Genomic DNA, 26,143 nt, shown 5'->3' on the forward strand with positions numbered 1-26,143 from the left:
CCCATTTTAAATTTTAGCATTGCGTTTTTCTAATCACAAACCATTTGTGTGGGTGTGTGTGTATGTGTGTTTGTGTATGTGCTTCGTGCATCGTGCGTGAAGGTACTAGGCCGGAATACGAAACAAGGAAGTGGGAAAGAGAATGGGATTTTAGGGTAGAGTGTGTGAGGCATCTTGTGTGGCAATAAATGTTTGTAAAAAAAGGAAAAGGATACGATAAAGCAGGGAGAAGATCGCCTCACGAACCCGGCTTGATCCACATGTGAGTACGTGTGTGTGTGTGTTTGAATGGTTCTTAGTATCCATCAACACACACACACACACATGTAGTGTTGGTTGGGATAATGGTGTCCTCCTTCCTCTGGGATGGTGTTGGACCGGTTTCTATATTCTTGGGAAACATTTGCATCGAAAGATAACAAAAAGGGACGTAAATAGACGGGCGTGTATAAGTGAATTGAGCAGAGCGCAAAGAAAGTGTACGAGCCGTCGTTTAATGTGTGTGTGTGTAAGGAACTTTAAAGAAATGTGTTTAAGGGCAAGTAATAAACCGAGTAGTAGACGGTTAGTAAAGTTAAGCAAGTGAGATAAAGCAAAGCAAAAGTGGGAAGAAGTGAAGAAAAATAAAAAAAACACACAAACACATACATACATACACAAAGAAACACACACATACATATACAAAACATAAGTAAACGAAAGCGATAAGGTAAATTTAGTACGATGGCTTCATATGTGATTATAAACAATTTAAAAAAGAAGAAAAAGAAGAAGAAACAAGTAACAAATAAGGTAAGAGAAGAAGAAGAACGTAGGAGAAAATGGTAAAATAAAAATAAATGAGTTGAAAAATATAATGTGTCTTTTTTTTTCATTGTTTTAATTGCATTCTACACAAAGAAAATATCACGACCGACCACACTAATATCTGTTTGACGAAGGGCTGAAGTTGATTGATCCGCTACTGCTTACAGCTCAGCCTTTTCCCTTCGATGAACTAGTAGTAGAAAGTATTAAATTGTTACTTAAAAGACGAAAACGGGATAGCTACTTATATGAAATACTACAATGGAACAAATGATAGAAGATTTCAACGAGCGGAAAGAAGGAGAATTGTTCATGCTACACTTCATCGGACGTACACATTCTTACGCTCACCCGTCATTTGTTTGTTAATAGTATATTTATTTTTAGTTTTACGCATTAAACAACACACATACAATATAGAACAAAACTGCTACCGCGAGCTCTAGCTCTAGCGACATGTGCGCTAAATGATGCATTCCACAAAAGCTCATAAATTATTGTTTTACTCAAATGCTCATATTCGCTAGCTCGCGCTCCGTTAGCTTGCGTTAGTCGCGGTCCTCTCAACCGCGTACACTAATCTGTTTGACATAACGCCAAGTTTGTAAATTTAAATAAGTAAGGACGATAAAATACTAAAACAATGACAATTGTTACGTGTGCATGTGTAGAATTCGTTTTGGTCATTCGAGCACCAATACATGTTGCACAAAATACATGTTCAGAAGAGTTAATGTCACGTGATTGCACAATCTAAATTAAGGTTTTACTCTGACTAAAATTCCTTTTAAAAAACGTCTACATAGAGAACACTATAAAAAGATCCATCATTTGTTATATAGATTTGATCAAGAGAGATAATAAAAACATTCTTCCTTGTCTGTTTGTTACACAATGAAAAGGCACTATGCGTTACACTTCATCAGTTAGTGCTAAGTAGCGTGTGTAGAACACTTTCGTGGTTTCCTACCAAACGGTAAACAAAACGCTAATTGTTAAAAAAGGTCCTATTTTTGTTTGCTTTTGTTATGAAATTAATTTTTCGTTTCATTCTCTTTTGATTTTCCTCCTTTTTCCTATTGGCACACACGGGTAATTATTCGTTCCGGATTAGAAGGATATTATATGGCCTATGGAACGGGCTTTTTGATAGTATTTTCATGCGAAATACGCAAACGCCGGCGCAGCTCGTTCGGGAACCGTTCGTAACATTTCTTGCACACTGGTTTCTCGTCGTACTCGAAGAATTTAGACTTTTGATCCAGCTTCTGGTCGCAGATTGAACAGGAGAAGTGATGAACGCACCAGGCCTTGTTCAAGGCGGTAAAAACTGTCCACGAGAGGTAGGAGAAATGTAATGTTAGAAAAGCCGAACAGTACTGTTTCTCTTTTCTCACAACGACTTACCATCGCCAGCGATGACTTGATTGCAGACAAAGCACAAATTCCCGAACAGCTGATGGTAGTGCGTCTCACAGTAGGCCATGCCGCGCTTCTCGTAGTGTCGATGACCAAGGAACGGTTTTTCACATTTGGCACAAACAAAGTGCTGGAAACATGAGAGGGTAGCATAAGTATGGTTAATTATTATGAATTAGAGTCTATTAAGTCTTAGTTGTGGAACCTTTAAGTTTTCATTCGAGTCGAACGACCATATTGATACCCTTTTTGTATTGAATAGCGCTATACATTTCTCCATGGTTTCTTTACAGACTGATCGATTACACCATGGAAACCGTTGCCATGGAAACGAATAACTAAATGTTTTCATCTAACCATGGATGATACCATTATTAATTAATTGCTGCAGTATTAGATTAGAGATGATCAAATACAAGATCGCCTATGTGCCGAAAAGATTATTATTTTATGTTTAGACCACTGGTCAAGCTTTAGGACATTGGAACAACCAGAGGGGTCGTAACAAAACGCAAACTGAGATCGAACGATGGCACTGATGCCGTTGTGTGTCGTCGTCAGTTGATCCAATATACTAACCCTTATGCTGAGCGCGCTTCAAAATTTCAACCCATACGTACCTCTACGTGCCAGTGTTTTCCCAGTGCGGTCACAACTCGTTCCTCGATCGGACGCCGACAGGCACCACAAATCGGAATGCCCATACGATCGTGACACCGCAAACAGTACAACTCGTTCATGTCATTGGCCGCGTAACCGCTGCGATTCTTCACCTCCCGTGCGGACGAGTCCAGTTCGGCACCGCAAGCCGTACAGTTGAAATGATACCCATGGTAAACTTCACCTCGGAAGCGCAATGGTGCATCATCAATAATGCCACTAGAAAATACAACAAAATGTAAGCAAAACACTTTTACGAGGCAAAAACAAATGAAAAAAAACTCCGATGACTTACTGGCACTTGTTGCAAACCAGCTTGCCGAGGCCGACCTCCTTCTCCTTGCGATTACAATCGTGACAGAGGGCCCGATTCTGATTGCGTATGAAGCCCGAATCGGCCAGCGGTATGCTGCACCGTTCGCAAGTGAAACACTGCGGATGCCAGTTCGCGGCCATCGCTTTGATGACGCGTCCAATTACAAAGTTGTTGCACTTGTTGCAGCACGGCGCAAACAGGATGTGGAAATCCTTCTCGCAGTATTTGCGACCCTCGAACTCGTAGAATATACCGTCCTGAAACTGGCGGAAACATTGGGCGCACCTAGAACATAATGGATATCGATCAGAACCGTTCCGATGGTTGCAGGTGGTTAGATTCTACTTACACAAAGCACTGCGTATGCCAGAGCTGCCCGTTCGAGTTGACGATACGTTCGTGTGGCTCAAAGCCTTCATCGCACCGGGTGCAGTGCATGGTGCCAAGCGACATGTTGTTGGTGGTCACGCTGCAAAAAAACAGATCATTCCGTTATGGACCAATAAAATATAAACCACAGCAAATGGACAGTGGAAACTTGTCTGGATGATAACATGTACAGAAGCTGAACATAAATTTAGCATATGATTTGATGAAATAACTCGGTAAGCAAAACATCGTAAGAAAGAAACTTGCAGCCATTGGAAACAAAAGCGTAAAGCGATCTGTTGTTTTAGCGCGTTGCAGAAGCAAAGGTACAAATATCACAAAACCCTTAGCTAAGCGGATTTGTTTTGTCGTGTTTTTGTTGTATAGAATTGTACAGAATCACGATCAAGAATGATCTCATTTCAAAGCGTTTAAAAACCATTTCCCGAAACCCTCCAATCGTAAGGCGAACCAAGCAACCATTGAAGAAAGTGAGCCAAATTTTCTGATCACGTCACCACTGGCTCTTACACGACAAACAAACACAGCACCTATGTACAACCCATCGCGTCACCTCTTCAATAAAAAAAAGAAACAAAATACAACTAACCCGCCGCCGGCTGCCACCGTTTGCACGTTAGACCTGCCAAATTGTTCCCAAGATTCCATTCTTCTGCCCGGTGTCGTCGGTGTTGCCGGTACGGTAGTCGGCAGATTCTGATACGTTCCGGGTGATTTTTGCGCAATAATGTCGGCGTTCTCGTTGCGTGCCGTCACACCATGGGAACTGGTCGAATGTTCAAACGGTACTGCAGGTCGTTGCTGCGGTGTAGAACTGCTATCGTACACCGTTCTGTTTGCCATCGATGGTGATGCCGTTGCAGTCGTTAAGAATTGTACATTTTTTTGCGGACCCACCACTGCCGAAGGGTTCGCTGTACTAGGGGGTGTGGTGGTAAAGGGTCCACCCGTAATGCCGCCACTGGTTGCCATTCTTATCGGTGAGTTCGGTTGCTGATAATAATTCTCCACCTGGGGGTATTGTGGATACGAGACAAAATTGTGCATCGGTGAGCGTGTTGGCGGTGGTTGTTGAGCTGCCAAACCCGTTGTCATAAGTCGAGGCGATAGTGACTGATTGACCGTGGTCGTCCCATCCAGATCTGGCCTGGGACGTAACATATCGCTGTTAGTGGGTACTGTTACCGCACTAACACCCACCGTCTGGAGTAGATTCTCCTTCGACGTAGTACGGCGCTTGTAAAGGTTCGAATCTTCCAGTGGTTTCAGTTTCAGTGCACTCATAGCGCTTTCGCTGTGTTGTTTGCGTTACACTTATCACGCTTGCGTTTTACGCTAAGCTTTACGCGCTACGGGTCCCAAGGAGTGAAATATGAACGTAAATTGTCTTGCTGACCGATGCAAAATGGAAACACTACACACTGTTGTACGGTGTAACAGAACGTGCTACTTCTGAGTTCGGGTTCTGGCAAATACTGACATTTGGCTAGCAGAGCACAACTCGTTTCTCGAGCTTCTGTGTTTTTTCCTCTTCTGGTAGGATTAAAAAAATCGCGATAAACGAATCATTCCTGCGTATTATCATCGATAATGGAACACAAACGTCACCCGCGGCTCAGTACTTGAACAACGCCCGCCGGCGGTGGATGTACTTGGGGCGATTTATTATTTTACTTTAGCTCGGTGAGTTGTTACTTGAAAGTGTCTGGTTTTCAGACAAACAAAACGAATCAAGACGCTTTGCAAACTTTTGTTCTGCATGCAACGCCAACTTCGACCGATGCACGAGACGGCAGCACACACTCTGCCGTGCGCTGCACACAAAACAGGGTGGTCTACTTTACCAATAAGGATTTAACTTGACTCGGCAGCCAGTTTTCCAGGCGTTCCGCGTTGGTTTTAAACTTCCCGATGGTACCGGTAAACGTGTACAGTGCCCGCACAGAGAAAAGAAAGTACGACGGATGGCGATTTACACCTTTTAAGGAGAAAACAACCTCAAGATTACCGTATTGGGACGAGTTGTGGGAATGTTTGCTGTGTCGCTGCCGAGTGATCTTCGTACGCTCGTAGCGATCAGGAGCAGTTTCTTTAGTTTTCGTTTCTCATCCCTTTCAAACCGTGTTCGCCGTTGGTAGGTAGTACAATGAGTGTTTCTTGATTTTTTTCCCTATATATTAGCTTTATCCGTGTGAACGCTAGAGCAAGAACCGCGAAAAAAACCTTTAAATTTGGGAACTCTACAATGTGATAATCGGTAGAAAGGTGGTTATTAAAGTGTATATCGATCGATTAAACAGCGTTCATCAATCAAGCTCATTTATCAACGTGTAGTGTACAAAATTTGCCGTGAAACTGTTGTATTTGTTTTGCTTTAACACTCCCCAAGCGTAAAGTGAAATATTATGCACGAAACATGTTAAAATCATTCCAATTCTTTTCCGCAGATGAGCAAAGCTTTGTGTGTTGCTGTAGCGAATGTGGTATATTTCGGTTAGCTTGCGCCACTCAATTGTTCTTCGAGGTGGCGTTCACTTTAGGGCGAATAAGCAAAACATTTTCCATATTTGGTCATAATTCATATGTTAGAAATTACATCTCATCGGTGAGTATTGTAGCATAGTTTGTTAGTTATGCCGTTGTTTAACACCACACCCATCATGATCGTGTGTACGATCTCACAACGGAAGGCTTACCCTGCTACTGGAGCCATGTTCTAAATTGGGATCAACGAATTTTCTCTGCCGATCTCGACTTCCGAATAAAGAAGAACTCTTTTTCTTTTTGGCCGTGATCCAACGGGGTCGGAAAGAACTACAAAAAAGGTGCAGTGTGATGATAGTGCGGATTTAGCAAAACAACTGTGGAAAACTTGGGGAAACAGTTATATGTGGCCAAGACACTACCCAAACGCGAAAAGACCTTGAACGGGAGGATGTAGGTAGGTAGTACACGCTATATTCTTGGCCCACATCTTACGAACGATCGCAATCCAATCGGACCGTGTGCGATGAGCTCATAGCACCGTCCGTATACGTACCTCACTCGGCACCTGGGATGGGTTTGCAGTTTATCAAACGGAACGCCACCTTTCTGGCCAATGTAGCAGCAGTTTTGTTGAGGCACTCGGTAGCAATGTGCGCGGTAGGTGTTTGCTATTAAGAAAAATAAGGCACTTTTTGCAGTAAAACTTAAATAAACAAAAGCAAAGTCTGTTCCCTTCTTGTTGATTCGCCCAACCACACGTCTGTGTGACACAGCTGTCAAGATGGCTATAAAAATAAAGTTAGCTTCCTATAAATTTTGCTATAAAACTTCAAGATGAAATTTTGTTTCCGACATCCGAACTAAAATTATTGACGGTTATTTTAAACAGTATTTCATTCATGTCTTCATTCTTGGTCGGACAAGAGAGATAGGTTTTTTTTTTAAAGTATACGATGTACGATTTAGAAAATTGTGATAAAAACATGATCGTGTGTTTTCAGTCAAAATGCATTCAGACTGTACAACTATATCGGGATTTACTTTACTAGTTCGACTAGGTGGTACTTCTCCTTCAGAGAACTGACTTCATGCGTAGTTTCATGCAAGGCAAACCAAACCCAACAACGGTTGTAACAGCTGGACAGCAAGAATTTCCCAATATTAGTGTCTCTCACTCACAAAGTTCTTCACAAACAACACGGTTCTGGAATGTTATCCTTATTTATTTTCTACACCCGACGAACGAAACTCAAATATACAACAACTAATGAAAACAAAGGGACAGCGCATATGCATGATCTATTGGCTGTTGGTATAGTCCACAGGCAACGACAACAGGGAGGCTCAGTATAATAATAATGGGCCAAACCAAAGAAACACCTTTTCATGGGAGAGAACGTTGAGCGATGATGAATGTGTCCGCTGTTAATTTTCTCTGGGAGAGTAGATGATGGTATTTTCATTCATCATCCCATGGGAACGCAAAGTGCATGACGACGATAACAACGATGGGTAGCGTCTGGTCGTAGGTAGATAGAAGAAATTCGCCTGCAGTATATAACGTGATGACGGTTGGATGTACGACGAAAAAAGAAGAGTCTTTCTGTTTTGGGTAGGATTTTAGCTTCTCATTCAATGAAGCATGTGCATTAGACACATTCCAGCAGATGGTTTACCTCTTTCTCTGATTTAGGAGCGTCTGAAGACTGGCCATAAAGGCCAGCTGAACGTTTTAATACTTTCCCAATTATGTGCAGACGATACACTCCTTTTCACGTTGTTAATTTAAGATGAAGTGCTCAGAGTAGAGTTGGTACAATCCGGCAAACTATTGACTGGAACGTATATATGGCCTGCCAGGCAGCGCAGAAGGAATGATTTAGTTGTCCTTCTTCATTCTGGTGGAAGTCATACGGTAGATGATGGAATCGCGACCTGGATCCATTGTGCCGATTACAATAGAGATGGCGAGCAGCGAGAACACTAGCACAACGCTGAACCACAGAATGATGTTGAAGATGACTGGATAATTGCTGTTATACTTAGTAGCCAAATTCATCGGGTTATCCTGTGTTTCGATAAAATATTGACAGCAGCAAACGATTAGTTGCGTCTCATAGAGCTACTACCTAAAGTATAAATACTTACATTATCACCTTCCTGTTTCGGCTGTGTTGCTTGACGCTTTGAACGAACCACCAACTGACCTTCGCTGGCCGTTACCAGTCCAACAATAACAGCCCCATCGAATGCCTTTTCCGATGCCGTTTCCAATCCTGCCAGTGCATTAACGAACAGTTTCTTTGCCTCGTCCAATGCGGGAGAATTTGGTTCGTGTGCGGCCAACAGTGCTTCGAATGATACACGCACAATGTGCACCGTTGGGATACGATCGGTCGACGTCACGAGCAGATCGCTCAATCCGTTCAAAAACGCAATCTGGCGTAGAAAGTCTGAATCGGCTTTGTTCGATTTTGGTTTCAGATGTTGTGGCTTCACCTCCTCATCGTCTGGCTGAACCGTACCGAGCGGAGTGGCAAAGCTATCGGACGATTCCTTCAGGTCCACCTCAAAGTTGACACCTTGATGGTCGGCCGACTTCTGGATCAACTCGCTGAGTGCAACGGATCCGGTATTACCGTCCAGCTGATAACTCTTGGCACCCTGGAGAAAAAAACGTTTGGCAATGTGAATCACTCTCGTCGATACGATGCGTCACGCACTTACCTCGACTGCAACGGATTCAAGACCCTCGGCAACAACCACTACGGCACCGTTCGCAGTGTTGAAAGGATCCTTTATCACCATACCGTCCCATTCCGTCGGCAGGCTAACGGAGTAGCCAAGGGCAGCTCCGAACACTTCCGGCAGCGATTCCGAATCCAACCGGCTGTTTCCACTGAATTCCACCGCTTTTGGCGAATATAGCACGGATAGTTGATCACAGTTTGCTGAAAACAGGAATAGTCATTAGCATTGGGTGCTGTTTTTTCTCGATTGTAACAAACGGGAAAGACTATCAATTCGACCAGCAGCCTTGAGTACGGGGTGTAAATGTTATGTTTATGCTTTTGCTCTTATAACATTCGCACTTCTCTACTGGTTTCGGCCATCGATGTGGATGGCAATAACGCTTAGATTACGTTATTTGTACGGAAAATACTCACCAACTGCAGCCAGTGCAAATAAAAGGGAAATCGCCCGCAACATCTTGCCGTCCAGTGAAGTTATCTGCCCTGCGAATTTGCACTTGTGATCATATGACGTTATTGTGTTAGGTAGAAAATTGATTTTTGTTCCATTTCCATTCCGTTCCTCACGTGACACTTTGTGCAGGGCTGCTTGACATCGCAACGCCAGCTGTCATTCGACGCTGCTTGAAATTACCAGTGAAAATACTTCACCATACATGCATGCTTCGGGTTGAATGTAATTTGTAATTAAAAGGAAAAGGATCTGCTATTCTCAAACACTCACATCTCACGATGGAAAACGGCATTTACATTTACTTATGTTTATTAAAATAAATATTCTACCGAACATTCCAAGTTTATAAAGGTATATGAAACATTTGTCGAGCTGATAATCTTCTACTGCATACGAATGATTATGCACAACACCATATGTTTTCTATTTTTTAAGGCATCACGGGTAGCATTTCGTCGAATGGTTGGAATCAGTTTGCTTTAGCAATTAAAATCGTAAAAATCATGCATAAACGAGGACCATGCCATTCCCCCTTCATTACTTGGTGGCCAACTTTTCCCAACAATGATTACAAACGCGCACCGGTTTACTTCCGTTTGCCGATTGCTGTTGATCCGTCATCGCTAGCGTGGCCACATGCTCCGAGCAGCTGGAACAGAATATTTGACCACAATTTCGGCAGTGATGCTTTCGCCGCGTCATGCTGAACTCTTTTTCGCATCCCGTGCATTTCGACACGACTTTATCCGGTGTCCAACCACCGCCACCACCACTGCTGCCGGTCATTGAGTCACCATCTCTGTTGTTATCGTAATGATTGTGTTGGCTGCCCGTGGATCGTTCTTTTAGTTCCGAAATTTGTAACTTGCTTACGCTCAGCTGTACGCCAAGCTCCTCCAGAGTGCGTTGGTCTTCGGCCCATTGACTGCGAAGTTTTTCCAGTTCGACATTGGCTTTTCCGAGTTGCTGTTACGATTAGAATGGAAAAGCAAATTAAAACAAGTACCAACAAATGTACAAACGTTTGTACTAACTACGTACCTTCGAATCATCCGTCAGCTGTTTCACCTGTAGATGCAGTTCGCTTATCACCTCCTTGTGTTCCATTTCCTTTTCCTGCATCGCTGTTCGCCATTCACGCTCGATGCGTAGATCGGCTTCGGCTCTAGCCGCCCTCTGTTCGCTTGCGACCACTTGCAGCGATAATGCCTGGGATGAGTCTTGTAGCGCATTTAGGCTAGCGGTTTCCGAGCTGTATCTGCGTGAAATAAAAAGTCATATCTTAATAATCGAACCATTACAAGCGAATGTCTGCTAACGATACCACAGTATTATGCACCTTTGTATTAAAAACAGTATTTTAGCTTTCCCTAGTTGAATTGAGTTCTTGTGTCTGCGAGTTTACAGTGATCGTTCACGTGATTTTCCAAGGAGCGTGATATAACAATTATTTCTATTTCTTGTCCCGATTACAGTTTAATAACGTGCCTAATTTACTATCTAAATACTAAAAAGTAAACCGAACGTTTGATAACTTTGTAGTCCCATGCGATCGTATGAGCCCATGCGATCGTATGTAGCGAATAAGCTACGATCGATTCGTTACACAATTTGATCTTAACAACATACCGACAACATAATCGACGACTAAGTGTGTCTGTCGTATCCCCACCATGTGCACGAGTTTCTATGTGACGATATATTTGAAATAAAATTACCAATGCTCATCCTGTGGAAGTAGTGCCGGCGAAGTCCGACAACAAATTGTCGAACGAAACGACACCACAGGTGAGCCAGCTAACAGAAGTTGTGTATATTTGCAGTTTTGTTTATTAGAAAATCTTTAGCTTTATTTTTGATAAAATCTTTTGTAGAAATTACGTTAAAAATCATTTCCTAGATTGTTGTATGATGATCTTTTCATAAGGCATAATGACGACAAGCTCGCATTGAAGGCCATATTTAAATAGTTATAAAAAATATGTTTCTTTTAGTACGTAGCAAGATAATCTATTTGATTGCGATTGTTTCTTTCTTAACAAACAATATAATTTCTCGGCTAGTGGTACGTACTTACGTCGTTAGTACTGTTACGACTACCCAAAACCATATCGAAGAAAGCTTTTCGGTTGAAACGGAACAAAATAAATATACCTTAAAATCGGTAGCATGATAGTTAACAAGGCGAAAGAATATGTAAATAATAGTTTAACAACCAACAATCAGCTCAAATGAAAACGAAATCCCAAAAAGAAAATTAAATGTAATTACACCAAGTAAAACATTTGTACGCACTGATCTTCATCACGTTGTCCGTTTTCATTACTTTATTGACGATATAATATGCTCGTAATAATACTCAATAGCTAATCCAATCTGTCCAATAAAAGAAACACAAAAGCGCTTTGTCACAATTTTTCCTTAATCAAGCAATCAATTACACCACTGTTGCACTAGGGTTCATAAAACGATGCATTTACTTTTATTGTTTTATCATAGCGGCACGCAATACAATATACTCATACTCCCAACGTAAACCCATGGGATGATTAATAATTACTAGCTGGCATCGACGATTTATTTGCAAACAAGGACAAGAACTCAATTCAACTGTGCTTCGACTCTAAGGAAAGCGCTGATCGTAAAGGTAATATGATAATACGCGGGTAATGGTTAGTTAACTTAGGCATGTGTAGTTATTCGGTAGCAGCACCAAGATAATTATTAGATAATAGAATGATTTGCATACTTTTTCTCCAGCTGCGAGATCGCACTTGCCATCGATTCGCGCTGCGTTTCCATCCGTGACATTAGCTCTGTTTTGTGCTTCAGCGACGCTTCGCACTCCTACAATAAGAATACGTGGTGGAAGTGTATACATGAGTAGTTGATTAACACCGTCGGTTTTGCTGTATTGTTTGATTTGGTTTCTTTCGGTCCATACAGGACAGAACGATCCTTTCCCTTTTCCCCAGGTTATTGTTTGCACCAATAACATTCGTGCGTGTTAGTTGTTGTTTCGCTAAAACTATAACTGAGATGGATGCAAACAAATACTTTTAGAAACCCTTGTCCCATATGACCTCAGCCAGCCAAGCAGTCTTTAAATGCGTGTTATTTTTTTTCAGGGTAAATAAACGTATTTTCGAGATCAAACGTGTCCTCTCGTATCTGAACAGGTCAAAGATTATTCGTTTGGAACTGTGGTTTCATTTGATGGCACTGCAACTTCCATTGGTTTATCGTTTTCTGCTGACGGTTTATCAACCGTACCGCTGCTGGTGGAATTATTACCGAGATCCACCTGTGGAGGAGATGATAACCGTTTCTGCAAGTCCTGTTCTTGCTGTTTATCCGCTGTTACTCCAGCAGCTGGTTGTTGTGTTGCCGTGTTTGTAGCTTCGGCAGAAGCTGCACTAGTAGCAGTGGTTGTGGTAGTGGTACTTCCCGCCGTAGCAGCACCTGCTGCCGTTGCCCCGACCGAGGGAGATTTTCTAAGCTTGTTTGCATTGAACGGAGGAATGGTACCGATCTTAAGATGCGGTTTCTTGTTCGGTGGACCAACTAACCCGCTCCCGTACGATCCACCCGATCCGGATGGGGACGATACACTGCCGAACGAGTTGATTGTGCTGATCTGTGAATCCGTCATCGCATCGGCAGCTCCTTTGCGCTCAAGATTCGACAGTATTTTACCGATTTGTGAAGCTTTGATCTGTAACCGTGATACCATCTCACCCTTCTGGGTCAACTCCAGCTCACATTCCTGGACAATGGCGGTTGTGAAGACGAAGATAAAAAGAGACTTAGTTTTACACCCTTTTCCTTTTCGTCTCACAAACCATTCATAGAACCCCATGCGATTATTTTTATCGGATTTACAATCAAACCCTAATAATTGTTTTACGATCGTACGAAGATTTCGCCCAAAAGTGAACCCAATAGCCCCCAACCCAGTACGCTGAAATTACCTGTAGCTTACGGTACATGTCAAGATTGATCGATTTGATGTCCTCCAGCTGGCGGCGCAGTGAAACGATCGTATCTTGCTTTTCGTGTATATCCTTTTCTAACAGCTTCATTGCCATTTCCGTTTCCGCTTTCAGCGATACCTAAGACAAAAGGGAACGAATAGTAAATTCGCACACCGACACGATCGACACTTGGACGCGATCCTCTCGTTTATCGCGTACAAGCAAAAAGCACTAACTTGCAGATCCAGTTCCTTTTCGATTTCCTGCCGCTTTTTGCGTTCCTCCGCAAGTGTTTCCGCCATTTCCGGATCGAAGCGATCCAGTACGTTCGTTTTGTCCTCGATCGGGTGCCCGTGCTGGGATGCCCTTCGGAGGGCAGCATTTTCCGCCTGCAGCGCCATTAGGCTGTTCCGTGCGATGGCTAAATCTTCCTTCATGAGCGCGTTGGTCGTAGTGAGTGATTCGACCTTGGCTTGTAGATTAGCAACAGTAGCACTGTGAAAAACCCCCGATGAAAGAGCCATCGTTTCGTTCGATTATAAAAACCTGTGTAAGTTGTCATTTTCTTCAGCTTAAGTTGGCTTACTTGAGATGTCGGTTTAGTTCTTCGATGTAATTCTTCTGATCCAATACGGCCGTCATGGCTCCGGTGGCACTATCATCAATTCCACCCCCAACCCCACCGTTGTTTTCCTCATCCGGGCTGTTACGGGAACTGGACCGAAGGTAAAGGGAGAAGTCGATCACACCTTGCTGGGAATCCAGATCTTCCTCCTTCACGCACAGATTGCAATCGATTACATTCAACCCCACGAGAATGCCGACGATGATTATGATCTAGAAAACAATGGAACCGATCAGGAACGCCGTAAAGACAAAATACGCTCGCCAGAGAATCTCCAACAACCGCAGATGCCTACCTCATCGCTCATCATCAGTGCGTGCGGTTCGTAGTACTCTGCTAGCGAGTCATCCCGATGCTCGATCAGCACCTGCAGATAATCGGCCAGCTTCTTCTGCATCAGTGCCAGCCGTAACCATGCCCTCGCACGACCCATATGTGTGCGAACCGTGGGCAGATCGCGCACGGAGGAAGTAATGTCCATCGCTTCGACACAGTATCGCTCAACGCTTTGCAAAATGTCCCACAACTCTTTTTTAGGGCCCAGCAACCCTTTCTTTGGCTTGAGCCCATGCCGCAGCACGTGCTCCAGTACGATGAAGAAGTGCTGCAGCGGAAGATGATCCGAGTCCAGCATGCGACCAAAGCGCAACGATTGTTCCAGCAATTCCTTTACCACCAGTTTGCATATCTTTACCAGATTGCTCCGCTCGATGGAGGCCGGATCGCGTGCTATTATTGCGCATCACGCACGGACGAAAGAGCAACATGGAAAAAACAGAGAAGAAGAAAAAACGCGTACATGCACAAACGATTGTTTACAATGCGCAATACTGTACTGAATATCTAAATAACAGGATCGCAGTAGACATGTGATCTACTACTAGGATGATATGCCATTGATTGAATCTTCTTTTTTCACCATTGCACGGCAAAACAAACGAACCTACCGATCAATTCACACTGATTTATCAGTTCTTTTACAGCAACTAACGCTAACAAGGATAGTGGTAATAGTGATGCAGCTCAGTACACTGTTGAATGCAGAGTATTTGTGAAGTGGCATGGCGTTGAACTTACACAGAAACAGAGCAATTGGTCCAGAATTCATGTTTTCCCGATATCTATTGATCTTACTGTTTAGCAGCGTGATGTTGAATGGAATACTTTGCACAGTCGCTTTGGAAAGCAAAGTAAAACCGGTCGAAAATAATGTTTTCCAAATAAGTAATACACCACTATTGCGACCATCCTCCTGCATTACAGCTGACGATTTAACAGTGATTCAAGCGAAACGTCATTATGAGGTAACGGTATAATGTGATTCATACCTATGAATGTTTGGTTTAACATATCTTGTCTTTTAGCAAATGATTCCCAAAAGTCCGCTAGTATTTGAGGCCCTGAATGATGAAGTTATAATGCAACAAATTGAATTTTTCAATCAACTAGAAAACAGTACCATAAAAGCTTTTAACGACAGCAAAACTAGAGAGTTGATGCTGATTGCCTTTGCAGACGCTTACGGTGCCTATATGTACAGTTACATTGTACCAGTGATAAAATATTCCTACTATGGAGGATTTGCAAGTCTTTCTGCCACTAGTGAAGCGTTACGACTACTAACGAAGTACCAAAAATTGCTGGAAACCAATGGTAGCAGAGCTACTGGTAATAACTACTGGCAATTGTATGATCTAGATCCTTCACACTTCTTCAACCAAGTGAAACCGATAAGTGATGAACAATTGCAAAGAGGAGAATACAACTGTCACCATTTGTCGCAGGTCGCGCCAGGTGCATTGAATCCTTCCGTGGAGATCGATGAGGACACGCAAGAACTACTTCTAATTTCTGTAAAGTACTACCGCAACGGAACAGTTTACAATCCCAAGTCAAAACGTGCCAGTCGTTTGCTGTTAAATTACTACATTGAAATCGTTGGATGTTTTGCGGACAAAAAGGAAACACTAGCTAAATTTCAGCAAGAATTGGTTAAATGGATATCAAGTCACACTAGGTATATCTTGACAAATGAGGCCGTGCTCTATCCAGCATTTGAAGGAGTGCTGCAGATAGAGAAAAGTGTAGAAAATGGACGTAAACTTCCGAAAAAATCCATCACTGCTATCAATCAACATTTCCCAGATAATGCCGAAGAAGAAGATTCCAGCGAACTCTTCGAAAATGGAAAGACACTGGAGAACCAGCCGGAAATGTCGACAGTTCAAAGAATCTCTATTTGGATTGGGTGTAGCTTGGCTGTGCTGTTAGTAGTTTATATAGTTTTCAAAATGCAACAGAATCGAAAACTAATCACCAATAACCGTTTCACGCAAAGACGAAGGAAATCTTCAGAAAGGCGCAGGAATTCTAACAAACGAAGAATGTCTAGAGATATTAGCGAGGAGGATGAGATGACTGTTTTCGATCGGTTTGAAACGGACACTAAACATGAAGGTAGAGACAGTAACACAACACGAGCTCGGCACAAGTTCTCCATTGCTCAGTTCATTCAGCGTATTCAGCCCCGTAAATGGAAATCAACAGCCAAGGGTTACAAATCTATCCCTTCGGAATCTCGCGATGTAGAAGCTGATGATCAGTTTTTATCTCAACAACAACTCAGTAAACGGATGTATGATCAACCTCAACCAGGACCTTCAGGAATCAATAAGAAGCAACGAACACGTTCCTGTAGCTGTGTTCCATGCAGTGAACGGGATCAAGATTCAGACGAGTTAGGTAAATCGATAGGTACAGTTTAAGTAAAGACCATGATCCAGAGATGAACAAACATATGTAACTAATTTCCTACAATGCAGTACTTAGGCCCAGGGATTATCTTGTGGAAATTGCGTTAAAATATTGCATAATCAAGCAGTAATATAACAACCGAGAATTAATCATAAAAACCAAAAGTCAAAACCAACTCAACAGATACATGTAATATGCACTGGTGATAGAATAAGCACATTCGTGTACAGAATTTAAGAACGTATTTTGCACATCCTTGTGATCGATTTGAAGTGCATACTGATAGCGAACCGTAAACCAATCTAGAATATTGTCCGATGTCCTTTCTTCACTGTCGACTTAAACCATTTGCTTGTTTCATTCCAAAGGATACGACATTAGCGCTTTCCGTCCTTTAAGTGCCATTTGAACGTGCCTATATCAACACTGCAAATCATAATACGTCCAATAAACGTGCATCAATACAAAGGGTTTGTTTTTGAGTGAAACGAATTTCCACATAAATTTGACCAACTTTGGCTGGTACTTTGTGTTGATGACACGCAGGGGAAACCACATTACACACAATCTACGTGCAAAATCGAAACAACCAAACAAGGAAATTGATATCACAACCAAATGATATGTAACAGAAAGAAAATCAAATAAGAACAAAACGATATTGTGGCTTTGTGTGTGTGTGAATGGGTAGAAGAGGGTTTGTTGTACATTAAAAAGGCACCTACAGTAGTAGTTAACCCAATCGCGCTCGATAATCTTCTCTTCGCATTTTACGTTCTCAATTATACCGAAAGTATTGAGTGCGTTGCAGTCACTGGTTCCTCCGCCTACACCCCCTCCGCCGCCGCCCAGCGCATCGGCTCCAACGCCGCCACCGTTGCCGCCACCGCCAACACCTGCCTGACCGTCTTTGATATCGAGATCCTGCAGCTCCTTGAGGCAGAGCCATTCACCGTCGACAGTGACGCGAAAGTTGCACAGATAGATCGTGTCCTGGGCGGCGGTATCGCTGACGCTACCACCACCGGCCACCCCACCGTTCCCGCCGGTGGTGCGCAACGGCCCACCCGGACGGTGTCCATCGCCGGCAGACCCGTTCCCGGCGGGGATGGCACGGGGCAGCGTGATCAGGGTGGTACCCGGTCCGTGATGGTGTCCATCGCCGTTGCCGTTCTTACCGTTGATTCCGGCCGTGCTGCCACCGGTCGACGCACCGACGCTGCCGACATTGCTGGCGGTGGTGGAGGAGGTGGTGCCGCTGGTGACAGTCGTTTGATGGTGGTTGTTCGGTTGTGCAATGCCCAACGCACGCATTTTGGGCTTTGAGACGTACCACAACGACGGCAAATCCGGTCCGGAACACGTGGACGGAAATGGAAAGAAACACATCAATTAACTGCGATAGAGCGAAGGACCAGATTTGTTGCAAAAGCAAGGCTTGACTAACTAATTCGTAAAACTATTCTTGCGAAGGTTGTGATTGTTGAAAGAAAATAGCTAACAGTCAAGAAGATTCTGGAAGGGAATGATTTAGTATCAGTTGCTTCGATATGGAAAAAAGAACACTAAATTTAGATCTTTACTGTCAACAAGTGGACAGTAGCTAACGAATTGACCAGCAACGGCTAGACTGTAGTCTTGATTTAGCACCATACGAGTTTTATGTTACTTTCGCCATCACACCTTGACTTCTGAGTAATAAGAATTCGGGATCAAGAAAAGATTGTATAATTCTAATGATAAAGTTTTTTTGCCAATAAGGACCAAGACTTCTATGAGAGGTGTCTATTAAGCTAGCTTTATATTGACAAAGAAATACAACAAAATGGTGCATATTGTGCAGAATTCGGATAATCCGAAACGTTTTACATAAAACAAAAAATAATGGACATCTTTTTCATCCAACTTAATATTAACTGTTGTAAAAAATCTAGAATTTATTGGACGACTCCAAAGTCTGAAGCTCAACTTTTGGTCTGACACACTACAATCGTTCGATCAAATTTGATCTAAAGGGTTCTCCTTGTAACAAGAGATTTGACAAATAAATCATTTTTTCTGAATAAATCATTTTATTCAGTGCCGGTCTGCACACGACCTGTACTAAATCCTGCTATTGATAAAGTCCACAAAAACCAGAAAAGGCAAACTAGGATTGTAGTATCCAAAGGATGAGGAAGAAGTTGTATTTTAGAAAACAATTATTTTCATGTTTCCATTCCTTTTCAGTTTCTTCCGTGGTAGTTGTGCATTAAATTGAATTATGATTCCATCAAAAAATAATTATTTCTCTGTAATTATTCTTCCATTTGGAGCATGCTCTTGACCTTGGTCTTCGTGGCGAATATTTGCACAAAACATACAGGCTTCTTTATGACCGAAACATTGAATGTAACCTTGTCGTTGTCTTTTCTTCGTTATTGATATAAATTTCCAATAAAATATTTACCAAGCCTAGGGTAGAAATGATACTCTAATTAAACAAAAATCTGCCAGTTTGTGCATTGTGGGCTCGTTAATTAGGAGCTGTAAAAACGTTTTCATCCATTCTTTATCAACCTTCACCATTGTGGGTGTTTTTCTTTGTCACTATATTCATTCGTTTCATTTTGCTAAGTTTTCTTCCAACATCATCAACCTATCTTGCAGTTAGTTAGTCCACCCTGCTTTCGCTCGTCTGGTGAAATTTCCTTCTTTTTGGCTAAGAATGCACGAATCCTCAGACGAACCATACGGTCCTCTTGCGGAGGTGCCTCTTTTCGCAACTTACAGTGCGATTTACGGAGCCTAGCGGGTGACTCAGCAGTGTTTCCGTTTTGCCGCTGGTTTAACAATCTCGTTCAATGGAAATATTTTCACTCCTGGTTTCTTCTACGCACTTGCTTCACGTCCGCGCACGGTTGCGGTAACACACGGTAAGGAAGATTCTGAAGTGAACGTATTTCTAAATTCCACTGGTAAAAGTAACTTGCAAACACAAAGCGACATTCGATTTGGTTGTCCAACTACCGAGCAAATGCGTTGCAAGCTGGCCACAATTAAATTCTACCCCAGTTCCTCACTGGCTTATGTTATCGATTTTTCACCAAATCAACGCCTGCTTCGCGAGCGGTCAGGGCTATGCGGATTGAACAAAACGAATGCAATGAAAGGAGCAACCGACGACGAAAGTTTGACATTTTTGGACTATGGGACTGTGGGACTATATACGACAATGCAAAATTAAAGGACATGCGCAATCGAAGCTACCGAAGAACAAATCCTTCCATCTCCCAGCTGTAGAGCGGTTCTTTACCATCTATGTTACCTTCGCGGCCAGTAAGGGTAGTAAACAAAACAAAACCCAATATAACCCACACTTGCAAACATCGGGAAAGAACGGCTAAAAATTCTTTCTCTGTTCCATGTTGATATTGCCGGTGCAAGTGAGTAAAAGCGCGTTTGTTTACGTTCACGGCACGGTAGCGTTGTGTGGGTTTTGCATCGTACGGCGATGCATCGTAACCATGAATAAAGCAATTGGATGTAAATACGCATTTTAGTCTACTGCGATTGCTGCCGGAGAACAATGGTATCACAATAAAAATATTTAAATTCATAAATTTTATGATTGTACGTTTGACGAGGGTTTAGTTCAAATTCAATACAAGAGATAACGGTGTTTTCATCTCGGTATCACTTATCTGCCGGGTGTTTCAAACGGTTAAGATAATAAAAACAAATTCCAAAATCCTGCACAGAATCTAAAGCAAGAATCTAAAGCATGAAATGAATAAGAATAACCATAAATGTACATTCTGCGCAAAATAGACAACTCCTTCATCATCAATAATTATCCTAGTTGAACTGTTGACATCCAGAGAGCAATTCTACATGCTCTACATGAAAGTCAATATTTTATCACCTAGTCTTCTGCCGATGCATTTGACCCGCGTGCTACTATGTATCACACGCACACTCGTTCATTACTCCAGATATGCCGCGTTCTGCTCCCCAGTATTGCCAGCTACACGACGACGCACTGTCCAACCATTGGTCGATACGGCGTTGGCAGTTGGCATTAAACGTCACCAACAGTAAAGCCCACACCTTGAAGCGATACTGCGATAACACACTAGCCGCCTATCGCCTATCGTACGATGATAGAGCACCATCGTGAAGCCGCACATCTGTACATGGGGGTAAAACCGTGCCAACGTCAGCCAGTTCATTCGCGAACCCTCGTCTAACTTGCAGTGTTTTTGTCGCTGTGCTACACTATTCCCGGCAAACGTGCGTGCATTTTGCAATGCCACAACAAAAGCGTGTCCGATTTAAGGAGGACGAGCTACAGGTTAAGAATCTGCACCAGCTCGACAGTGCTGCGGTCTATGGTGCGCTGTTGGTTGTGATTGGCTGTGGTCTGGTGACGAGTTATTTAGCTACAAAGCTCCCACCAGCGTTAACGGTGGCGGATCTCGAACGTTCGCCGAATGCATTCATTGCTGAGCGAGCATGGGCTAGTCTGAAGACGCTCAACGACATGGGACCCAAACCGGCCGGCAGTCAAACGAACGAAGTGATGGCTTACGAGTTTCTGCTGAATGAGGTACAACGCATCGAAGCTTCAAAGCACGCCAATCAACAGTTCGAACTGGACAGCCAGACTGTGACCGGTGCATTTAGCATCTCTTTGCTAAACCAATCAATGTCCAGCATGTACCGGAACGTGCAGAACCTTGTGGTGCGGTTGGTGGGTAACGATCCTCGTCAGGCTTTACTGCTCAACTGTCACTTTGATACGGTGGCAAGCAGTCCAGGGGCTAGTGACGATGGTTCCAGCTGTGCCGTGATGTTGGAGATTCTACGTGTAATGTCTCACCAACCAGTCCGTACACGGCACACGGTACTGTTCCTGTTCAATGGTGCCGAAGAGACGATGCTGCAAGCGGCCCATGGTTTCATCACGCAGCATCCGTGGGCGGCGCAGGTACGAGCCTTTCTTAATCTCGAATCGTCTGGTTCCGGTGGAAAGGAGGTACTGTTCCAGGCTGGTCCACATCATCCTTGGCTAATTAAAGCATACGCACGCGCCATACGTCATCCGTTCGCGCACACCGTTGGGGAGGAAATATTCCAGCTCGGATTGATCCCATCCGATACGGATTTCCGAATGTTTCGTGATTACGGCGAAGTACCGGGAATGGATTTTGCCCACATCGCTAACGGGTACCGGTACCATACGCGTTACGACTCAATGGACTTCCTTTCGCTCGAAGTACTTCAGCGCACCGGGGACAATGTGCTAGCACTAACGCGTGATTTGGCCGATTGTGATGAGCTAGCATCCTCCGAACTACCCATCGGTGAAACTGTTTTCTTCGACTTTATTGGGCTGATGTTTGTGCACTACACCGCCGCCAATGGCCGGCTGATCAATCTGACCGTTGCATTGCTCTCCATCATTGTACCTTTAGTCGGCTTTTCCCGGATGCGCTACGGCGATGTTTTTCGTGAAGTTACCTTCGGACTGGTCGGCACTGTAATAGGGACAATATTTAGTATCATTGCATCTACGACTGTGGCACGCCAAATGGATTTTATCGGCAAAAGTATGACGTGGTACACAAACACCCATTTGATACTGGGTCTTTACTGTTGTCCTGCACTGTTGGCGCATTGTTTCGTTTACCTCTTTCTTACGACATTCTACACTAACAGCAAGGTAACGAATGGTTCTTGGATGTACAACCAGAAAGTGATCAATACGTTATTCTCCTTGCTTTTCTCAGAGCGATCTATCGCTGGGCCAAATGACCCAGGCACGGTTGGTGGGAGTAAATGTGTTCTGGAGCTTCGTTACATTAGCGGCCACCAGTGCCGGCTATCGTAGTGGCTACATTCCCATGGTGCTGCTTGCCTGTTCCCTTGCATCGTCCACGGCGAACATCATCCTAAATGCGGGTCGAACGCAGCGTCGTTGGATCTACGTGCATCTTACCTTCCAACTGCCCGCACTGCTATGGTCAACCAATTTCTACAACGTTCTCGTACAGCTGTTCGTACCAATCACGGGCCGCTTCGGAGGATCGCGCAATCCAGAAGTGTTTATCGCGCTGCTGGCAGCCGCCGGAACGCTACTGTGCTGCAGCTATCTGATTCCCTTTATCGCCCAGCTGCGACAAATGGTGAATTTCACCGCTAAACTATCGGCCATCACTGTGTTTGCGCTCGCATTGGCATGTTTAAGCCCGCTTGGGTTTCCTTATAGGGACGAAAGCATGGCCTCGGAACCAACGCCCCAACGGCACTATGTTACAGTAAGTAAAACAGTAATACGAAACCTGCATTGATAAGAATCATGTGAGGGTGATTTTTATTACGATGGCTTCATTTCTTGTCTCTTTCCTCAAAAAACAGCACACCATCCGTTTGTTTCATGATGAATTAGGACTGTACAAGAGTTCCGACGCTGGGTACTTTTTCCAGGAGATGGATAGAAATACCCGTGCAACGATTGAAGAATACGTCGCGCCCGGTGAAACGCTTACCCCGATGCGACAGATGGATTCGTGTCGAAACGAACTATTCTGCGCGTTACCGTTCTACTCCTTGTGGCACCAAATGCGATTCAAGTGAGTGAAATGCTACCATTTGTTACTGGCAATCCATTGATCGATATGTATTTTTGCAGTAACTATTGGCTACCGGGGCCAGAACCACTCTACGATAATATGGTCACAATGGCTTATCTAGGAACGGAGCAGCTCGACTCACAAACGCAACGTTTGTCGTTTTCCATGGAAGGAAGTATACAATCGTCAATCATTGTTGGACCGAAGGAGGGCGTACAATTGATCGGATGGTCGGTACTGGACCATGTGCCAGCTCCAGCAAAATTCAGCGGGCGCGATGGACACTTTCTCTTCATTACGCACGGCCTTCCGGGGAAGGCGTGGAACATGACTCTCGATATGCGGTACGATCAACCGAAGGCTACCGGCGATCTGGTTGATATTGTTGTTAACACCAAGTTCTGGGAGTATCAGCACATGCACACGCCTGATTTCGAGCAGCTGTTGGCAAGGTTCCCTTCGTGGGCCCATGTTGTTCCATCAGTAGCGGTGGTTAGTGTGTTTCCGCTCTGATTACGCCCGGCGTAGCGTCTTTATGCGTATCCCCATTCCCGCGAGGCAATATTACGTTGTCTGTTTGATTATGTAAATTTTAATAAACCGATCAATAAACAATTGTGGCCGGAGATTGTGTTTACCGATGTCCACTAATCGTACTGGATTTTTTGACACTTGACAGCGTTGCACTTTTGCACAGAAAGAATTACGATTAACAAAAATGTGAATTGATGAGAAAGACAAATTGTGTACACAAAGCGTACTTACCGATCTGCTTCTTACTACCAGCACCGTCACCATCATTGGCAGAGGGACTTGCGGTGGAGTACGATGCCAGGGAGCAATAGCTTTCCCGGCGTGTTAACCCTTCGCGGATGGATGCCAACGAAGGCGACTTACTGATCGGGGTGCTCGAGATGGATTCCTCCTCGCTCGGATTTCTAAACATCAGCCTATCGGTGCTCATCTCGGTGCATAGATTGTTAGTAAGATTGCAACACTACACTGATGGTGTTATGAGCACCATAACACGGGAGCAACGAATGATAAAGAATAACAAACAAAACCAAAACAATAGCACTATGCTGCACGTAATCCACTCAAAACGTATCTTTCGATCGCACTACAATCACCTGCTGATAAAGATTTTTAGCCTCTTTCCTTCATTGCACTTCTCCCACATAAATGGTTGATAAAAAAACAACTATTACACTCAACACCGTATTTACTACCGTATTTGCACTAGAAACGAAACTCTATTCACTTGATTAAGCGAACCCGACACCATTAAAATTCTTTGCTAAAAGAATACGCGAATGGTATAGCAACCAACTGTACGACGCGAGAAAGTAGATATGTTTTGATTAATATATTTCGACCAGAGCTTGAATTAAACACTACAAAATCATCATCGACGCAGAAGGAGACTCTTTTTGCCCAGATGTTGCTGTAAATAAATAAAAACACGGACACTTGTCAGATTCTGCACAGCATGAGAAAAAAAAAACATGATGACGTTTGTGCAGGGTTGTACATGACGGCTGGGTTCTTTGCTTTGGCGAAATAAATCTAGAACAATTACATCCAAGAGTGCTTTTGGTAAAAAATATTGTTTAGTTTTGGTGTCTCATAAAGGGGCGAAATGGAACAGTGCAAAATTTGTGGAAGACATAAGAAACAGTCCGATCGATCATTTGAATTCAGTTTAGAGCCGTAAGAAAAGGCAATTATCCATCGCATCAGGATGATTTCTTTTGTATATTCTCTCTGAACAAATTAGATTCGAAGATGATCGAGAACTATCACATTTTCTGTACCGATTGACGCAGGATATAATAAACACGAAAAACTTTTCTGACGATGGCATTAGCCATATGTGTGAGAAGCATCTGCGCAACTCTCATTATCCGGATAGGCACCGCTTGCAACAAGTGGTAGAAGATTTGAAGAAAAAATTGCGAATTAATCGCAAAGACGTTCAATCGACCGATGAATCAAGTGCAGCAGAGCCAATACATTCTAATAGCGGAGACACATTACCTTTGGATAATGCTCGGCCCATGAAAGATAAAAACATTAGTGCGCAATCGCTGATAAATGTGCCTAAACTTGTACTAAAAGGTAATGGCCAGAAATGATTCGTTTATAGCGATCTACATGCTAAGTTTTTCTTTTCTACACAGATCCACCTAGCTCAATCAGCACAATAACTACGTACGATTTTACATCTGCAGAAGAAGCAACTGTTGATCCACTCCAAATATTGATAACATCTGCACCCCGTAAAAATAGAATATCTCCTGGATCAAATACAACACTGCAAACAATTTTCCTGAAAACAGATCACAAAGAAAAGGTCGAACATCAGTCTGTGGATAGTTCTGTCGATGCACTTACCAGAATGGTTGCAGCAAGCAGAAAACCGGAAAGTGGATGTAGAAAATGTCCATTAGGCAAATGTACTCACAGGACTCGACAAAAATTATAAGTCCAATTACTAGCAAATTTTCGTGAAATATAATTCTTGTTCCATAAACAAATGCCAATGGTAATTAATTTACAGTGTACAAAAAAGGATGCACTGTCCTACCCTTCTTCAACTGTCATAAATTCAAAGTCCGTGCTGCCAGAAAATGTAACTGAAATTTTCGTAAGTTTCGAGAATGGTTTTAACTACTGTACGCATTACGAATAATTCATAAGTACATGCAATTTGTTCTCTTAAAATTAATCATTGCTTTTGCAACCATTTCAAACTGTTCTATTATGATGGAATGGAATAAATACTTTCGTGTTTTGAATAGACTTCTGCTTCTCCACAATCTGGCAGCACTGTTATTAATATCAAGCCATGAATGAGGCGTAACGGCGGCTTCATATATCAGTGCATTAT

General features: G+C 43.2%; 6 protein-coding genes across 14 annotated transcripts; 2 read left to right on the top strand and 4 right to left on the bottom strand.

Moving 5' to 3' along the window:
* Positions 1-1,164: 1,164 nt before the first annotated feature.
* On the bottom strand, positions 1,165-6,871 carry LOC125760649 (LIM and senescent cell antigen-like-containing domain protein 1). Of its 3 annotated transcripts, none has more exons than XM_049421002.1 (7): positions 6,633-6,871; positions 4,182-4,603; positions 3,552-3,671; positions 3,182-3,487; positions 2,847-3,105; positions 2,215-2,356; positions 1,165-2,137 (listed from the first exon to the last, which is right to left on the bottom strand). In XM_049421002.1, the coding sequence occupies exons 2-7, from the start codon at positions 4,562-4,564 to the stop codon at positions 1,938-1,940; spliced, it is 1,410 nt and encodes a 469-aa protein (XP_049276959.1). In that variant the 5' UTR covers positions 4,565-4,603; positions 6,633-6,871; the 3' UTR covers positions 1,165-1,937. The 3 variants fall into 3 exon arrangements, with proteins under 3 accessions (XP_049276959.1, XP_049276960.1, XP_049276961.1); XM_049421003.1 differs by lacking the exon at positions 4,182-4,603 and adding an exon at positions 6,289-6,406; XM_049421004.1 differs by lacking the exon at positions 4,182-4,603.
* Positions 6,872-7,281: 410 nt separating this feature from the next.
* LOC125760654 (ATPase H(+)-transporting accessory protein 2) lies at positions 7,282-9,385 on the bottom strand. Its single transcript, XM_049421014.1, has 4 exons — positions 9,247-9,385; positions 8,807-9,030; positions 8,228-8,743; positions 7,282-8,147 (listed from the first exon to the last, which is right to left on the bottom strand). Exons 1-4 carry the CDS (start codon positions 9,287-9,289, stop codon positions 7,959-7,961), a joined length of 972 nt encoding a protein of 323 aa, XP_049276971.1. The 5' UTR covers positions 9,290-9,385; the 3' UTR covers positions 7,282-7,958.
* A 192-nt stretch (positions 9,386-9,577) lies between these two features.
* Positions 9,578-24,685, bottom strand: LOC125760638 (protein RUFY3). 6 transcript variants are annotated; one of them, XM_049420945.1, is made up of 9 exons: positions 19,410-19,979; positions 17,818-17,959; positions 14,181-14,614; positions 13,847-14,097; positions 13,497-13,755; positions 13,258-13,398; positions 12,036-12,133; positions 10,328-10,544; positions 9,578-10,252 (listed from the first exon to the last, which is right to left on the bottom strand). In XM_049420945.1, exons 2-9 carry the CDS (start codon positions 17,951-17,953, stop codon positions 9,824-9,826), a joined length of 1,965 nt encoding a protein of 654 aa, XP_049276902.1. In that variant the 5' UTR covers positions 17,954-17,959; positions 19,410-19,979; the 3' UTR covers positions 9,578-9,823. The 6 variants fall into 6 exon arrangements, 5 of the variants coding, with proteins under 5 accessions (XP_049276902.1, XP_049276898.1, XP_049276897.1 ...); XM_049420941.1 differs by having other exon boundaries at positions 17,428-17,959; XM_049420940.1 differs by having other exon boundaries at positions 17,365-17,959.
* Positions 14,816-17,090, top strand: LOC125760644 (uncharacterized). The gene is made up of 2 exons (XM_049420990.1): positions 14,816-15,189; positions 15,250-17,090. Exons 1-2 carry the CDS (start codon positions 14,947-14,949, stop codon positions 16,648-16,650), a joined length of 1,644 nt encoding a protein of 547 aa, XP_049276947.1. The 5' UTR covers positions 14,816-14,946; the 3' UTR covers positions 16,651-17,090.
* LOC125760635 (endoplasmic reticulum metallopeptidase 1-like) lies at positions 20,222-23,914 on the top strand. The gene is made up of 4 exons (XM_049420937.1): positions 20,222-22,343; positions 22,411-22,938; positions 23,039-23,253; positions 23,313-23,914. Exons 1-4 carry the CDS (start codon positions 20,928-20,930, stop codon positions 23,764-23,766), a joined length of 2,613 nt encoding a protein of 870 aa, XP_049276894.1. The 5' UTR covers positions 20,222-20,927; the 3' UTR covers positions 23,767-23,914.
* Positions 24,538-25,795, bottom strand: LOC125760663 (uncharacterized). 2 transcript variants are annotated; one of them, XM_049421025.1, is made up of 3 exons: positions 25,648-25,795; positions 25,469-25,582; positions 24,538-24,697 (listed from the first exon to the last, which is right to left on the bottom strand). In XM_049421025.1, exons 1-3 carry the CDS (start codon positions 25,698-25,700, stop codon positions 24,538-24,540), a joined length of 327 nt encoding a protein of 108 aa, XP_049276982.1. In that variant the 5' UTR covers positions 25,701-25,795. The 2 variants fall into 2 exon arrangements, with proteins under 2 accessions (XP_049276982.1, XP_049276983.1); XM_049421026.1 differs by lacking the exon at positions 24,538-24,697 and having other exon boundaries at positions 25,377-25,582; positions 25,648-25,747.
* Between the last annotated feature and the right edge of the window lie 348 nt (positions 25,796-26,143).

The sequence above is a fragment of the Anopheles funestus genome, chromosome 2RL (assembly GCF_943734845.2).
Source record: "Anopheles funestus chromosome 2RL, idAnoFuneDA-416_04, whole genome shotgun sequence".
NCBI lineage: Eukaryota > Metazoa > Arthropoda > Insecta > Diptera > Culicidae > Anopheles > Anopheles funestus.

Coding starts and splice junctions, on each gene's coding strand:
- LOC125760635 (XM_049420937.1), top strand. CDS start 20,928: ATGCCACAACAAAAGCGTGTCCGATTTAAGGAGGACGAGCTACAGGTT. Junction 22,344..22,410: donor CATTCTACACTAACAGCAAG/GTAACGAATGGT, acceptor TGCTTTTCTCAG/AGCGATCTATCGCTGGGCCA. Junction 22,939..23,038: donor CCCAACGGCACTATGTTACA/GTAAGTAAAACA, acceptor CTCAAAAAACAG/CACACCATCCGTTTGTTTCA.
- LOC125760663 (XM_049421025.1), bottom strand. CDS start 25,700: ATGGACATTTTCTACATCCACTTTCCGGTTTTCTGCTTGCTGCAACCA. Junction 25,583..25,647: donor TGCTTGCTGCAACCATTCTG/GTAAGTGCATCG, acceptor ATCTGTTTTCAG/GAAAATTGTTTGCAGTGTTG. Junction 24,698..25,468: donor TCTTCTGCAGATGTAAAATC/GTACGTAGTTAT, acceptor ATTTATTTACAG/CAACATCTGGGCAAAAAGAG.
- LOC125760649 (XM_049421002.1), bottom strand. CDS start 4,564: ATGGCAACCAGTGGCGGCATTACGGGTGGACCCTTTACCACCACACCC. Junction 3,488..3,551: donor TGGCATACGCAGTGCTTTGT/GTAAGTAGAATC, acceptor ATTATGTTCTAG/GTGCGCCCAATGTTTCCGCC. Junction 3,106..3,181: donor CTGGTTTGCAACAAGTGCCA/GTAAGTCATCGG, acceptor TGTATTTTCTAG/TGGCATTATTGATGATGCAC.
- LOC125760644 (XM_049420990.1), top strand. CDS start 14,947: ATGGCGTTGAACTTACACAGAAACAGAGCAATTGGTCCAGAATTCATG. Junction 15,190..15,249: donor AAGCGAAACGTCATTATGAG/GTAACGGTATAA, acceptor CTTGTCTTTTAG/CAAATGATTCCCAAAAGTCC.
- LOC125760638 (XM_049420940.1), bottom strand. CDS start 17,953: ATGCGTGCGTTGGGCATTGCACAACCGAACAACCACCATCAAACGACT. Junction 12,134..13,257: donor ACATGTACCGTAAGCTACAG/GTAATTTCAGCG, acceptor TTCTTATTGTAG/GAGTGCGAAGCGTCGCTGAA. Junction 10,545..12,035: donor ATCTCGCAGCTGGAGAAAAA/GTATGCAAATCA, acceptor TATTTCACGCAG/ATACAGCTCGGAAACCGCTA.
- LOC125760654 (XM_049421014.1), bottom strand. CDS start 9,289: ATGTTGCGGGCGATTTCCCTTTTATTTGCACTGGCTGCAGTTG. Junction 9,031..9,246: donor ATTTGCACTGGCTGCAGTTG/GTGAGTATTTTC, acceptor TCCTGTTTTCAG/CAAACTGTGATCAACTATCC. Junction 8,148..8,227: donor CGAAACAGGAAGGTGATAAT/GTAAGTATTTAT, acceptor ATCGAAACACAG/GATAACCCGATGAATTTGGC.